This window comes from Aethalodelphis obliquidens, unplaced genomic scaffold (genome assembly GCF_003676395.1).
Source record: "Aethalodelphis obliquidens isolate GAN/ISIS:26980383/991018 unplaced genomic scaffold, ASM367639v1 scaffold80, whole genome shotgun sequence".
In the NCBI taxonomy this organism is placed as follows: Eukaryota; Metazoa; Chordata; class Mammalia; order Artiodactyla; family Delphinidae; genus Aethalodelphis; species Aethalodelphis obliquidens.
The window spans coordinates 2,694,259-2,710,592 of NW_020838024.1; the positions used below are offsets into that span (position 1 = coordinate 2,694,259).

General features: G+C 40.3%; 2 protein-coding genes across 8 annotated transcripts in view; one reads left to right on the plus strand and one right to left on the minus strand.

Annotated features, from left to right (window-relative positions):
* The window catches only part of SKP2 (S-phase kinase associated protein 2), a 50,319-nt gene extending 44,369 nt beyond the window's left edge, over positions 1-5,950 (minus strand). Inside the window, exons 1-2 of one of the 2 annotated variants that reach the window (XM_027092738.1) lie at positions 5,772-5,941; positions 4,992-5,263 (exon numbers count right to left, since the gene is read on the minus strand). In XM_027092738.1, coding sequence (XP_026948539.1) covers positions 4,992-5,263; positions 5,772-5,815 — 316 coding nt within the window. In that variant the 5' untranslated portion in view covers positions 5,816-5,941. Of the gene's footprint in view, positions 1-4,991; positions 5,264-5,771 lie in introns of both variants that reach the window. The other variant, XM_027092737.1, reaches the window with a different exon arrangement.
* Positions 5,951-6,145: 195 nt separating this feature from the next.
* LMBRD2 (LMBR1 domain containing 2) overlaps positions 6,146-16,334 on the plus strand; it is a 55,680-nt gene continuing 45,491 nt past the window's right edge. For 4 of the 6 annotated variants that reach the window (XM_027092745.1, XM_027092747.1, XM_027092751.1 and 1 more), the window contains exons 1-4: positions 6,146-6,331; positions 6,635-6,826; positions 15,519-15,755; positions 16,013-16,110. In XM_027092745.1, coding sequence (XP_026948546.1) covers positions 15,582-15,755; positions 16,013-16,110 — 272 coding nt within the window. In that variant the 5' untranslated portion in view covers positions 6,146-6,331; positions 6,635-6,826; positions 15,519-15,581. Of the gene's footprint in view, positions 6,477-6,634; positions 6,827-15,518; positions 15,756-16,012; positions 16,111-16,334 lie in introns of those variants that run through there. The other 2 variants (XM_027092746.1, XM_027092750.1) reach the window with 2 other exon arrangements.

Below are 16,334 nucleotides of genomic sequence, written 5' to 3' on the forward strand. Positions count from 1 at the left end.
AGGCAGCGTCTGTCTTCATGTAGCTGCCCCCGGGGCTGGTATCCAGGCTTGGGATATGCTTAATCTAATTTTACTTCCCATATTTAATTCTCAAAACATCGACCATCTGTTTCCTGGATTCCTGACTACACTGCTGCCTGGTCTGTCTGCCCAGAGAGGATGAGAAAGTCCAGAGCGAGTCTTTCTTCCACTCACCTCTTCTAAACCCTCCAAGGCTGCACACCAGACCTGCACAGTAAGGAGAAGAATCAACCCCACGGACTCTAGTCTTCAACGACACGGAAGCAGTTCAACATACTTCGGAGCCTTGAAAGGTGAAAACTGGCCAGATTCACAAACTTGTGAGTCACCACCCTCAGCCACCAGTATCACCACTTATTCCTCCGGTGTAAAGCCAGCTGTCCACTTCTGTAACCTCATCACCTCCCATCCTCTTGAAGTCCTCTGGAAACAGTGCTTGTTGAAGAGTTTTCGATGCATTAGGACTTTGCAGTATAGGTCACACCTTACTCGACATGTTTATTTCCTGGAACATCACCTATACTCAGATGCAAATTCAAACTCCAAAGTCATCTCAGTCTTTGATCCTTAAAGCCACCCGTCTCTTTAAGCACAGATAAACAATTATACGTGAAGGATAAGCAGGGACAGGTATTCACATCTACTGTTTTCTGGGCTTTTTGTTTGTTTGTTTTTTAAGGGTGGAGGCTCACCTCATGTTCATGCTTTTGCTAGCTTGTTTTAAGTATTAACAACTCATGCTTCCTTTCTGGGAAACTACAAACAGATTCTGCCATCCGGGATGAGGTTTCCTTCCTCTTCCTACAAATCATTAAGAGAAACACTAGACCATGCTAGCTCTTGGTATTTTGGGTTTTTTATTTTTAATTTTTGGCTGGCTAGACAAAACTGAAAAAAGCAAAACAGGAAAAAACTAAAACTGGGGTCCTCGATGACCCCTCTCAACCCCATATTTCTATGCTCAACCCTGGGATGTGGGAAGAGTAACTAAGAAACCATGGAAATTGGGATTTGGAGAATTAGGTACAGGGTACGAGCTCTAGGAGAGCAGGATCTTTGGTCCGTTATGTTCACTGCTGGATCCCCAATCTCTAGAACGATGCTCTATCAACATTTGCTGAATGAATGAAAGGAAGCTAGAGGGCAAAGAAAAGGTTCTTGGGAGGGTCCTGTAAAGGCTCTTTCAGAGCTGAGTTTTGGGAGCTGCGGGCTGAGATTCATTGGTGAGTCATGAGATCAATTTATTCGATGAGCATTGTTTTGAAAGAATGGAATGGAAGAGCATAGGAAATACCTTAGTAAGGAGAAATCTAGTTTTGTGAAATTTTGGTTCCAGATACATACCCAGCATTGCAATGTAAAATATATTTCTTATTGGTTATTAAAAAACAAAAAGGAAAGAAAGAAAGGGAGAGAAAGGAGGAAAAACGTTTGCCTGGGGATATTGAAAAGCAGATTCCCAGGCTCAAGGCAGGACTTCTGGGATCAGAATCTCTGGAATTTTGCACTTTGAACATGTTCCCTTGGGGATACCAGCAGGCTCTAAACTTTGGAGTCTCCAGTCTGAAAACCACTGTGGGGCTTGGAATCTGAAGCAGTTTAACAGCCACGGGAGAGCTGATCAACAAATCAGTTCAAGAGCGTTTCCATGGCTGTGCCCTGTTTGGGAGGTCGGGGGTGGAGAGATGGGGGGTGCAGAAGACGGGGGACCAGGACAGGCATTTAACAACCATGAATAAGATGCAGTTGTTCTCTTTCTGTCCATTACTGACCTCATCACTGGGCCATTTCCTCCTCCCGACTCCTTCTACACACTCACCCCAAAGGTCAATCAGACCTGTCCTGGTATGGGTTGGCCACAACGTTTTCGTCTCCCAAACTAAACAGATGAAGAGGATTTAGTCACCAGATGTGAGCCTGGCTTGGGGCCGGCAGAAAAGAGAGACTGCCAAGTGAAGAACCAAGAACAACTCACACAGCCCAGGGCCACTGTCATCAGATAGCAACGGAAAGCAGGTGTGGCCTGTTCCAGCCGAATCCTGCAGCGCTCTTAGCCACCTGTCCCGACAACTGCAGACAAAACTCGCTTGCATGATGATCCAGCACCACTGGAGGCCCAGGGGGAACCCTCTACACCAGCTGTCCCTCACCCTGCATCCTGGCTCTAACCCTCCCCCTCCACACCAATTAACCAATCTCTCCCGTGCGTAATTCCACGCACAGACACAGCATAGAACTGGTTTCCCTCCCTGCCTCTCTCTTAGGTCACAACAAACATAAAACTCACGATTTTTTTTCTCTTACTTCAGATAAATATATATTTTTGCAGTCAATTTTAACAGTCTAGACTCAGTGACTGGACCATTTCCAGATCCTTCTCTCTTTTCTCAGAGCCTCCGCTTTGCTGAGTAGAAGGAGGAAGCGTGTCTACATCTAGTTGGCATCATCATGGAAGCTTTGGGTCAATCTGGCACAAGGGGCTCCCTCCCTCTGGCCTCCTAGAGCATCTGCTGCCTGAACCACTCAGCAGCTGCTAGTGCGTGAGCTGCCATCTTTTGAGGTGAGCTTCTCTTACTATGTATTCTCTTTTCTCCTCAACTTGACTTGCAATTTCCTAGAAGATGGCAGCCATCCCTTGATCTTCTGTCTTGTTTCCATAATGCCTTGCTTTAAAAATGTCATTTGTATTTCCACCCGTGTGTGTGAATGTGGAAGGACACACAGCAATCACTCCACGTCAGAAGCTATCAGCACTAAAGTCATCAAAAGCTGCTCATCTTAGCAGGAAGTGTCTTTCACCACATTTGGTTAGTCAAGCACCAAATTGCTCGTGCTGCATTCCAGACACTAAAAATAGCAGCGACATTCAATTTTGAAGCAAAAAGATCTACGTGAACAGGGTCAGGCGAACAGGATTAAGGACGAAAGACAAGTGAAGTAGCCTCTCAACTGGGTGTCATTTTGTCCACCAAATTAACTGGATTTACTTGTTGAGTGTTATGTGCAGGCAGCATGCTAAGGGCTCTATGTACACTCTTTCATCTAATCTTCACAGTAACCCATGAAGTGGATATTACTATCCCATTTCACAAAGAAACTAAGGAACAGATAGCTCAAACAACTTCCCAAGGTTGGTAAACAGCACAATTGGGATTCGAAGCCAGATGTGCCTGATCCTTCACTGCCTTTCTAATTAATCCAACACCAAATATAGAAAATGTCAAAAGCCAAAAAAACAGATTTTTTTTTTTTAAAGCAAGCGAGCAACCAACCAACCTATCAACCGTCCTCAAAGAAAGCCAGATGGGGGAATTCAGGAATATACTTATTTACCTTGGCTCTGCTAGACTTCATCTTTATTTCTTGGCTCTGTCTCTTCTTCTCCATCATGACCCACCCAATTTCAGTTTAGACTGTGATAACCTCTTCTACAGACAATTTCAAAGTCTCCTAAGTCTGTCCACTCTAATGTCAGGATCTATCCAGAAGCTGACCGCTGCTTATACTACTCCCACACCTCTCGACAAGTCTCTAAGCTTTACCCTCAACTCCCCAAAGTTTAGTCTCATCACATCAGTGTGTCCTTTTAAAAGGTCACATCACAACTCTGCTCAATAGCACCTCTAGCCCGTCTCCCACTACTCTCCCCTTTGCTCATCCACTCTGGGAATATGGCTTCCTTATTGTTCCTTGAACAAACATAACCTTCCTCTGCCCCAGGGTCTTTGCACTAGCTGCTCCCTCTGCTTGGGGCTCTCTTCTCCAAGATACTTGCATGGCACATTCCTTCATCTCCTTTAAGCCTTTGTTTAGAGTTCACTGTCCAAGCGAGGCATTCCCTTAATACCCTACAAACCAGCTTCCCGCCCCAGGACCTCCAATCCCTCTTGGCTTGTTCTATTTTTGTTTTTAGCCATAGCACTTATTCTCATATACTGCACACCAGACTTATGTTTACTGCATCCTCTCTCTAGAACAGAAGCTCCATGAGGGTAGAAATGCTTTGTGTTGCTCACTGCTGTATCCCCAGCACCTAGAACAATGCCTAGCACACAGAATGTGCTCAGCAAATATTTGCTGAACTAATGTTTTACATGGCTTGCCAGCAGGAAAAACTGATAACCCCGGGTCAATGCACTATGTTTACCTTATGGGCTTTGAGTACTCCCGGGGCTCTGATCCACTCTGGGAGGCATTTATTCACCTGCTTGAGAAGCCTGGGAACTGGGAGCTATTAAGAGCAGAATGATGTGGTGAGTTCTACATTTTAATCAGTTCACTCTAGCTCTGGGGGATGGATCTGGGGAGGTTAAGGCTGGAATTATGAGTCCATTCCAGTAATCAGGCAAGAGATGATGAGAGCCTGAGAAATATTTAGGAGACAAGAGGGAAAGATTCAATGATTGGTTGGATGTTGGGGGATGGTGGGAATCTGACTAACCTTCAGGTTTGGGGGTTGGGGAACTGAACAGATAACACGGTTAGTAATGAAGACAGAGCATACAGAAGAATCTCACTTGGGAATGGACCTGGGAAGATAAGTCTCCTCCCCTTAGTTCAACATTCACTTTAGCAGCCCCTTGACAAATAACTAAAGTGATTACGGCAAAAAGCTCAACCAGGGCTACAGAGCAGCAGAATATAAACAAAAAGAATCCTAGAGGATCATCGCTTTGTTCCCAGTTGTCAGTGGCAGTCAGCTGGCCTTTGACCAGGCAGAGTCCCTCCTAAAGAAAGAGTATGGAGTGTCTTTTCATGGGTTAAAAGTCGGTCGTGCCCCTTAAGAGATACACATACCAACATTTCTGTAAACTTCAGAGACAATGAGTTGTCCCATTTCTTTGGAAAATAACTTCAGAATTCAGCAATTTTAAAAGGGCCCCATCCTAAAGGCCCCTGAACAAAGGTTTACCAACAAAATAGTTTAATCCACCACTTACTGGACTGATAGTTTTACCCTCATACCTTACCTGGAAAGTTCTCTCGATTTAGCTTAGGTCTGCGGACAATCACAAAGTCCTTGTCATTCCCTTTGCTCTTTAGCCGTTTTCGTGGGGGGCTCTGCGGGTGGCCCAGGTTTGAAAGCAGTTCCTGGGGGATGTTCTCACTGTCCACCTCCTCCTTCTCCAGGGCGGAGACCCCCATGCCTGAAAGCAGTTCAGAAGTCTTGCTAGAATCCCATCCCCACGTGAAGCTGGTGGTAACGTTGCTACTCTGGTCGGGAATCTCCTGGAGGTGTTTCCTGCAGAAACGCACAATAGCCCCACGTTCCTTTCAAAAACACACCCGTAAATAATTCCAAGGTAGGCCTAAAGGAAGCTGCAAGTTATGCATTGCAGAAAACTTTCACAGCAGCTAACTAAATTGCATTTCTACGCGCCGGCGGCGAGTTCCCAAGAATAAAAGAGAAAATAACCAAACAAATCGAACACTTCGAAAAGTCTTTTCGATTTACGATCATGCAGAAGGCCTCAAGAATTTCTTAAAGTGGAAGGAACAGACAAGGAAAGAGGGAGGGCAATCATACAGTGATTGAAAACAGCAGCCGGAAAGCCCAATAAGGGAAGCCAAATAAAATCGCACGCTGATCACCGCGCTAAAGCATCCACCCATCCACGTTTTCCCAAAGAAGAGGCCAAGCAACCATTCACATTACAGCATTACTAACAATATTAGCAAGTAGCAAAATTCGCGGCCTAAAGGAATTAAGACGGTCCATTCATGTCTGCCCCTTTTTGCAATCGGTTTACCTGTGCATGGCGTCCGCAGGTTCGGGAGTTTTAAATGCGTGCATTAATTGCAGAGGTGCCCGCCTCCTGGATTCCCGCTTTGGCGCGCGGCGGCGCACTGCGTGCGGCTCCTGCCCCCAGCAGCTAGACCCGCGAACTCTATCAACGTTCCATCCCCGCCGCGCGCGCAGAATTCTTCTGCCCGCTCTCCTCCGCGGCCGCCGTCTGCTGCCCCGCTGCCTGCTGGGAATTGTAGTTTCTGCCCTGCCTGGTAGTGCGGCTGCCTCGCTACTACTTCGTTTCCTTATAGCTTTGCCCGCCTTCAGGATACCCACAACCCCCCGCGGCTACGGGACCGGACGGCCCACAGGGTAGGCGGGGAAGCGGAAGCGGGCGGTGCTCGGGCTGACTGGGAAATGTCAGCTGCTTGATTGGCGTCGGGTTTTCCTTTCCTCGGAACCCGCAGGCCTTCAGGTGACCGCCACCGCCGTCGCCAGGGAGCGTGGGTCCCAGACCCTGGACGGCTGTGGCGGACGCGGGGTTTCCCGGTTTTTCTGGACGCTGTCCGGCGAGATCGGGCGGTGAGCCTGAGAGGGAGAGCGTGAGGCACTTTGGGGTCTGGGGCGGAGCGCGGGCGGAGAGAGAGGGACCCCGGAGACCCAGAGAGGCCGCCGCCGCGGGGCCCACGTCCCCGGAGTGGAGGCGGTGACCCGCTCCGCCGGCCAGGTGAGAGGTTGCGGCCGCGGGCGTCACACCTGCTCTCCCCGCTGCCCGGAGCTGCGTTCTCCACCGGGGAGAGGGCGGCCCTTAGCACTAGGTCTGTGGACAGGATCCCTTCTTCATCTGTAAAATAGGCACTGTGGCAAGCGACGCTTATTTCACAGGCTTGGAGTCGGGGTCAAATCGGATAACGCGTGTGAAAGCGCTCTGTAGACGAAAACGCGGTTCAGAAGAGAGGCGGCGGTTTAATTTTAGGGCAGCAGGAGATCACGGTGGTTCCTGTGTGCAGTGGCAACGCTGAGCATCCCCTTGCAGCCTCGAGAAGGTTCATACATGCTAACATGAGAACAAATAAGGTGAGTAATTGTTTGCAAAGGGCTTTCAGTGCAACACTAGGCGCCGCCAGCAAAGCTATTCGGTTGCTCACTCTCAACCAGCTTCTTTCTGTTTGCCTCGCCTCCTGAAAGCACGCTGCTTTTAGCCTCTGTCCGCGGAGAAGAGTTTGGAGCTGGTTGGAGTAGAGAGAGTGCCATACTCCGGGTAGGATGACCGTGCGAAATGCATTATGCAAACTGTACTGTAACTGTGACCCTGGGAAAGCAGTGGAAGAGAGATAGGGGAATAGCTTCCAACCCTAATAAAAATGGAGAGGATGTATAAGGTTCAGAAGTAAGCAACCCAGCGTCATAAATATATTAGAATATTACTTAAGTATGCTGTGTAGCATGCCTTTTTATTTATTTTTTTTAAAAAAAAAAAAAAGCTTCGATTTACACTGGAATTAAACCTCCCTTGCTTGGGTACATGCTTGTTTCAGACTTGATGCTTAGCTTGAAAAATAACCACTACTTTAAAAAATTAATTGAGGGGCTTTTTAAAAAATTTCTTTAAAAAAAAAAAGAGCTTCGATTTACACTGGAATTAAACCTCCCTTGTTTGGGTACGTGCTTGTTTCAGGCTTGATGCTTAGCTTGAAAAATAACCACCTTTTGACAGAGGAAAGCATTCATGAACCTTTAGTTTGTTCCTGAAACTAGGTGAAATTGGTGTAAAGAAGGGATCTGTTCACAGATTGAGTCTGATTGAAACCAGGTGAAGAATACGAGGCTGAATGTTCACAATTCATTAAACTAATGTTACCTGGAAAATACTTTTAAATGCAGTGTTCTGATTTTTTACATAAAGTGACCTTTAAGCAGTTACCTTCGCTTGAAATCTACATCCTTTTCCCTTAAAATTGCAACTCAGAGGAAATATTTTTAACATAAAAAAGTTAGTCTCCTTCAGGAAAGTGAACAAGACAGAGGGCGCTTATAAGCTAATGGAGGAGAAAGAACAAACAAGAAAAAAATATTTAAAATATTTGAGAATAAACAAAGTTTTGGGGTATAAAGTAATTGGGAGAGGCCACTTTAGATAGAGATCTTATAGATAGGAAGTTCTAACAGATGGGATGATTCTAAATTTAAAGATAAGAAATATCCTCATACTAGGATTTAGCCTGAGAGCTAGGGAACATTTCTAGTTTTCAGAATACTTGGAATGTCTGAATTAGTGGGCACAAGGTCCTTTATAGGACTTCAGAGAGAGCCTGTCAACTTGGAAAATCAAAGTCTTCAAATTGTAGAATAGATATTTCACTAACAGTTTGCTCTGGCAGCAAAAATAGCTTACTAAAATGGGAATAATTTTTTTTCTGCATTCCTTCTAATAATGGCTGTTCTCTTAATATAGTAAGTAAAAGTTTAACTTGGTAAATTGGTACTTTAATATAAGGAATTGTGTCCATTGAAGACTTGAGATTACCAGCTACATAGAGGTTGCTGTTTGGTCTTTTCAAGAACTGCATTATGATTGCTACTCATGTGGATTATTTTGTTTTTCTGATTAATTTTATTCTTTTAATCTACTCAGCACACCCCATGTCCCATTTTAGTGAGAGAGGTATACCATATTTCTAGAAGTAGAATTACTAGATCAGTATCTAGGACAAATCAATTACATTTTTTTTTATGTCTGCAAATGACATTAGAGTGAGTAATTTCTAGTACTCTTTAGAAGTTTCAGATAGAGTACAAAGTGAGTTTGTAAATTGGGAAAATGTTTCTCATACAAGAGGCAAGAGCATAGTTAGTTACAGCATATTCAATATTAGGGCATAGGACAGGCCAAAAAGGACTAGAAATTACATTCAGCTATAAGCTATGTATATAGCTTATATGTATATATATATTCAGTAGTATATTATTGTTCTTTTTGAAAATCAAATGTGACAAAAGAGATTCTATTTAAATAGAAGTGTGATGTGCTTTTTCCTCAGTTCCATCATAGCATGAAGTAAATCTTAAGATTTGTTAGTGTTTTTTTATGTTATTTAGCTTAGGTGAACAAAAGACTAAGAACAGTTACATAGCAAGAAGTTTTTATCTGCTAATCAAGTTTCAAAAGATTCCTTTTCCCTCAATTAATTTTATTTTTATTTATTTATTTTTAATTTATTATTTAGTTAGTTAGTTTTGGCTGCGCTGGGTCTTTGTTGCTGCACGCGGGCTTTCTCTAGTTGCGGCGAGCGGGGGCTACTCTTTGTTGCGGTGCGTGGGCTTTTCCTTGCGGTGGCTTCTCTTGTTGCGGAGCACGAGCTCTAGGTGCACAGGCTTCAGTAGTTGTGATGCGTGGGCTCAGTAGTTGTGGCACACGGGCTTAGTTGCTCTGCGACATGTGAGACCTTCCCGGACCAGGGATCGAACCCGTGTCCCCTGCATTGGCAGGCAGATTCTTAACCACTGCGCCACCAGGGAAGCCCCTCAATTAATTTTAAAGTAGATCTAAAAGATCTACTTTTTAAAGTAGTTCTCTGCAGTTTAATACTCTCTATAATGGGCAGATTGGGGCAAGAACAGAAGGGCTCTTTCCCAATTCTGATATGCTCTGTTTTCTTTTTTACTTTCCCCATGTAGATTAGAGTCATATGGCAGCCTTAAAACTGCAAAGTTAAAAAGGCTTAGTGAAATGCTATATTAAACATGACTTTATTAGCACTGTCTTTATATATATAAAGAAATAACTAATAGGAGAACGTTTCTACTTTGTTCATTGAAATGAAATGAACAAATGAAAACCGAGCAAAAGAAATGATTTAAACAGTCTAAATTGCATTGAGAAAGTATGTCTGGACTGGAGCAGAGACTCTGGTATCCTAATTGTGAGCCTGGCTCTGTAGTCAGGATGCCTCTGAATCCCACTTCTTACCCTCTCTGTGCCATTTTCTCCTCTACTAAAGAAGGATACTAACCTTTCTTACTGGGCTGTGAAGTGTAATTCGATACAGCATGTTAAGCGCTAGCACAATGCTTGGAATCTAGTAAACTCACACAAAATATTAACTACTAGTTTTTTAAAAAAACTATTTTGTTACTAGGAAGGATTCTAAAGATTATTTTCTAATTACCAAAGTAAGTCTTATAATCTCTTTACCTAAAATCTTTAAGGATCCGTTACAATTCCAGTTGTTTTCTTCTTGCCTACTTACTGGTTGCTACCTCTCTCATGCCTTGCCAAAGGTGGAACAGTTTGTATATGTCCATCTTTCTTCAAAAGGCTTGTTGCTCTTTGGAATTCACTTCACCTGGTTGGTTTGCCAACTCAGCTCATTTTTTAAGATGGCTTCAAAAGATATTATGCCTTTTTTGCATTTTTAGAGTGGGAGTTACATTCTTTTGTGGTATTCTATCTGTATCCTAAGCTGAATTCTCCTTATACCTGAAATCGTTAAACATGGGATTAATGATTATCTTTGGAAGGTTTAAATTTTGATTGGTGGTAAAGAATTGTTGACTTTCATTATTTACATCTAGTTCTGATTCTTTTGATTTTTCATTATTTGGATCTCGAGTTGTCTCCTAGTTTTTATTCACATGTCTGAGTAAAGATACATATTTAAGTTAACACAGTCTGTCTGATGAATCATTAGGTTCTAGTTGGAAATTTTTAATTCAGTTCAGAATCTTAGGTTTTGGCAAAATTTTTGTCCTGTTCTCTTGTTCAATTGATACCAATCTTTCCTTCCTGTTTTTTTCTTTTCTTCCCCCACGCCTTTTTTTTTTTTTTGAAAATATTTGGGATGTTTCAGATTCCAAAATGATCTTAACCTCTAAATTTTCTACTTAAAGTGTGTTTAGCCTGAAAAACTATCATCAACCATAAAATACTCAGGAAATAGTACTCCAAGTCAGTAACATTAGCAAACTCATGAAAGGCATTTGAAGGTAGTATTGTATAATATCTTGATGATTGGTAAAAGACTGAATTGGATTTTAAATGTTTAAAACTTTCAGAACTGATATTTTGAAAGGTAGACTGTGCCTGCATATTAGGTACTAAAATATGATTGAATGAATTGGCATTTTGATTTTAAGTAAAATCTACTTTTGCTGCTGTGGCATTAATGCCCACCTATGATAGCTTTATGCCTCTTTTTCATTTCTAATCACATGGAACTAAATTTGGATTTGCCTCCAAATTTTAGCATTTTCTTGTTTTATTTTTGCCTTTTAGCCTAAACACATTATTTTGATAAAGAATATCATTAGAAGGACCATTGTTGTGGTCAAAGGAATATTTGCCCTTTTGCCCCCAAGTATATTTTTGCATAGCTGCACATCATTACGGTTCAGCAAATGATCCATTTTGCTTCACCTCCATTTTGATCATTTGCCTAGAAGAATGGCATTGTCTTTCTATATGACGTTGGTGTGTCAAGTGTACCTTCTTGACATGGCTTTGAGATGTGTTCTATCTCTTCACAATGGACAGAACACAAAGGACAGATGAAGGGGTGTTTGGGCTATTTTACAGACCTAGAGAGGTAATCCCACTTAGTCAGGTGAGGCAAGGGGAGCAATTTCTGTGAACATGAACATCATTTTTTGTTTTATAGGAATGAGTGTGGGTCCAAGCTGTGGTAACCACAGAGAATGAGAAACAAAAAGCATTTGGTATCCATCCATTCATGGTTTTTTGGGGGTTGGGGGGGAAGACCATTTAGGGTAAAGCTATACTTTGAGACCATTAAGGCAACTAGTTATCTTCTGGAAGCACACGGTATGAAGGAAGTGGAGATTAGCAACTAGCATTTATTGAAGATCTACTCTGGAACTCCTATTGGTGTTTTACTTTTATAACTCACTTGATCTTCATAGCAACCTGTGTGAGGTGATCATATATCCTCATTCAGCAGCTTAAATTGCATACAATTACACAATTATTAAATAGAGTTGGGATTTGGAACCCAGGTTTACCGTAATATAATAAAACATTTGTGTTTTAAAATAGTTGTAATTCTAGGCACTTGGTAACACTACAGCAAAATTTTTCATTGTCTAGTTGCTATGTGTTTTACTTTCATATTACTACACTGATTTTTAAGTAGTATTAAAATTACAAAAAAATACACTTATCATTTGAAATTAAAAGCACACACATACAAAGAAAGAGCAAGAAAGAAAATAGAAGTCATCTCTTTACTACGTTGTGGCACCACTTAGCATTTTGATGTATATTTGTCCATACATATATGTGCGTTTCTTATGTATACTCCCTAAGATCCCACCCATGCCCCTTTTTACATCTCTAAAGTGTCCCTCTGGGTCTCACCTTTCTTCTGGGCTGGAGGAATCTGGTGGGCCCCTTTAATCATTGTCTGTAATGGAGTCTTTCTGTTAGGTGGTCCTTGACTCAGACACAGATCCCTGCTCCCATAGGTCATGGCCAGGTTAGCGGGATTAGTGATTTATGAAACCCTTGGCTGCTTTTGTCAAAAAGGTAATGGACAACAATGAGACTGGTGGACATTTTTAAGGCTTGGTGAACTATTTAGTACAAACATTTAAGTTGTTTCTATGTTTTTATGTTTAAATAATGCTGCTGTGAAAAATAATATTGTAGATAAATCTTTGTTCCCATTTTGGTTTTTCTCTAAGTTATTTGAAGAAGTGTTGCTAGGGCCGCAAGGATATATACCTTTTTTAAGTTCTTCGATACCTAGTGCCAAATTGCTGTCCACCCTGGCAATGAGTTTTTTTTTAATACACCAAACTTGAGTTGTCCAATCTTTATTTTTATTCGATTTTAATTGATAATTATTTTATGAATTTAATATACAAATAACTAAATCAGATGGAGAATACAGCACCCCTAGCTTTGAACAGAAAATTATTCAGTTGAAAACAACTAAAACAGGCTATAGGAATTCGTAAGGAACCTTGGAAACTACTATCACTCTGCACCGTAAAAAAAAATTCCTTATTTAAAATTAGGTACAAGGTCAAAGATATGTACTTTAAAACTATTATTTTCTCATCTCAGGTTAGGGAAATCCCAACTTTCATTTCTAGTTTCATGGGACCCCCTAGGCATAACCTTGTGTCATAACAAGGCAACAAGTGCTCAGTTTGAACTGAAATAAATGGTGTGATGAACAGAATAACAGACCCCCAAGGATATCTATGCCTTAATCCCTGTGGAACCAGTAAATATGACTAGATTATCCAGGTGGGCCCAGTGAGATCAGATGAACCCTTAAAAGCAGAACTTTCGTCAAGCAAAGGGCAGAAGAGAAAGTTAGCAGTTTCAAGCATGCAGAGGATTTGATAAGCCATTTCTGGCTCTGAGGTATATAGGGCTGCATGCAAAGACCAGAAAGAAGCCTCTAGAACTAAGGGCAAATGCTAGCTGACAGCCAGCAAGGAAATGAGGATCTCAGTCCTATAACCATAACAAACTGAATTTTACCAACAGCCTGAAGGAACTATGGATTCTTCCCCAGAGTCTCCAGAAAGGAGCCCCTGCTGACACCTTGATTTCAATATTGAGAACTCAGTTGAGCCACACTGTGCCTAGACATCTGACCCACAGAAACTATGAAATATCTAACCTTCAGAAACTATGACACGTGGGTGTTGTTTTAAGACACTAAGTTTACAGTAATTCTTTACAACAGCAATAGGAGACAAATACACTGAGTATGGGAAGAGATGTAACCAAATCATTTTTTTATACTAGAATAAAGAATCCATAATTCTTTTTATTCACTATAACATTTAAAAGTACTATGAATCAGACTGAAAAACTGACAGCTGTTGTAAAAAAGATAGTAACTAGCAGCAAGTTTATAACTGATTGTTTTATAACTGATTGTGTTGTTTGCTTATACCCATAATCTTATTATATAACTATTATCGATGTTTCCACATATTTCATTGTTGTTCATTCATTGTGTTGTTTGCTTATACCCATAATCTTATTATGTAACTATTATCGATGTTTCCACAAATTTCATTGTTGTTCATTCATTCTTATTTTTATGCATGTTATGTAAAAATCTGTGAATCTAGTTTTTCAGTTAATGTTATGGTAGTTTTCTAATGTTATTGAATAATCTTAACAAATATCCTTACTTATACTTCAGTAATAGACCATCAACGGTTCTGCCATGCCTTAGCATTTCCTTGCTAATCTCTGATATCCATTCTTTTTTCTATGGTTGTCATACTCCTTGCACTGGACAATTTCAGGCAAAATAAATATCGAGGTCCAACCATAAAGGGATTTTCATATGATAATTATATTAAATTCACATTGAGTGATTTTTTTCTTAAAAAAGCTGTATCTTAAAGATGGTAACAGTTTTCATCAGCACATTCTACATTGAGCTGTCACCTAACCACTTAATCTATTATTTTTTTTTTTTGCGGTTCGCGGGCCTCTCACTGTTGTGGCCTCTCCCATTGCGGAGCACAGGCTCCGGACGCGCAGGCTCAGTGGCCATGGCTCACGGGCCCAGCCGCTCCGCGGCATGTGGGATCTTCCCGGACCGGGGCACGAACCCGTGTACCCCTGCATCGGCAGGCGGACTCTCAACCACTGCGCCACCAGGGAAGCCCTAAATGTGATTTTTATTTGTGATATTCCATATAGAAGTATTTCTTATGTAAATTTAAATTTAGACTGTTAAAGTACCCAAATTTCTTTATTCTTTTAATAACTAGTTTTGGTTGGAGATCTTTGTTAATTTGACATATTTTATTGATTCTACCTTATTTTATTTTGGTGGGTTGCATCATAATCTTGATTCTCTGTGTTAAGATATTGATTCATTCCTTGGGATACTGTAGTTAATCCATAGACAAAGAAAAATGCCTGACATTGATTTTATAGAGGTGAAAAGCACATATATTTTCTTCAGTTAGTGAAGGTAAATTATTTTATAAGAGTAGAGAGACATCAAATAAACCATTTTCTGCTATCTGTATCATCAACATTTATAATTAAAAATATTTTCAAATGTATGACTTTATTCAGTAATCATTGATAAATTTTTCTGCCTATAAAATAGGTGAAGTAACTTTAAAGAAAATAAGATTTGTATAGATAGATGGAAAGTGGTGAATATATTGAGTTTATTTTGTGGAGCAGTAAATGAATAAGAATTTCAGGTCCCAAAAGTTAGACAAGATTAGGATGAAAGAAAGAAAAATACTGTTTCAAACAAAGGAAACATTACTTTCAAATGGTCTCTCTCTTTCTGGCTCTCCCTCCCTCTCTTTTAGAAAATTTAAGTAGTGACTATCGATACTTAGAAAACTTTATTTTACAAAATATCTAATTTCCTAGAATCCAGTCACTAGTGTATTTAATAGAAAATATTCTGTTAGGGCTTATAATATTAAGGAACAAACTTCAAGTGATGCTGTATTGAAACTGTTCATATCTAGTATTCTTACTTTGTAATATTTTTGGGACTAGTGTGGTTTTTGCTAAAATAGTTTTTTTCCTGAAGATACAATTTATGTGAAATTTTCAACATATGATTTAAAAAATAAGACTAAGTACTTGAGAGTAGGAATTATCCTTTTCATCTTACTTATAGTCCAATGTAAAGCTTGACAGTTTTCTAAAGAATCTATTAGTACATTAATAAAAAAATAATTAGGAGATTTCCAAGTGGTCATTTCCTATGTTAACACTTTTTTTTGTTTTTTTTTTTTTCAGTTTACAGATATGATCCAAGCCTGTATGTGAATTACTTTGGTTAATCAGAGCAAACATTGAATAATGAGTGGTGCAGCTTTGGGACTCGAGATTGTTTTTGTCTTTTTTTTGGCATTATTCCTACTTCATCGATATGGAGACTTTAAGAAACAACATAGACTTGTAATTGTTGGAACACTGCTAGCTTGGTATCTCTGCTTTCTAATTGTCTTCATACTGCCTCTGGATGTTAGTACGGTAAGAGGTGAAACTGATTTTCACAATTTAAAAGGCAGTTGTAGTCATACAGCATGTTTGAGATATGTTTTTAAGACAACCAAGTCATGTAAAAGTTAACTTATATTTTAAACTTAAGAGTTACTCTATGAATTTGATTACTAAAAAGCATAGCCAGGAAGGTACTTTTGGGTAGATAGGTTGATACACTTCAATATCCCTTAAGTACTTGGTAACTTTTTGGTTTTCATTTTTAAACCATACCTTCATTGCTTTAGACAATATACAACCGGTGCAAACATGCTGCTGCAAACTCGAGCCCTACTGAGAGTAGCAACATTACAGGACTGTATGCAGCTGCTACCCCGGTTCCAAGGTACTTTCTTCTTCTTTTTTTTTTTTTTTTTTAATATTGTAGGGGGCAATTTGTTTAAAACTTGTCGGTTTTTACCATCTGGATTTTATATTTATAAAAGTTTATCCTTGTTCTCTATTCACCTCCCTTCTTCATCCTTTGCTAATAGACTTTTAATTACCTTGTATCTTATTTAAGTTTAAATCTTTTTTTTCTTTTTCTTTTTTTTTTTTTTTTTTTTTTTT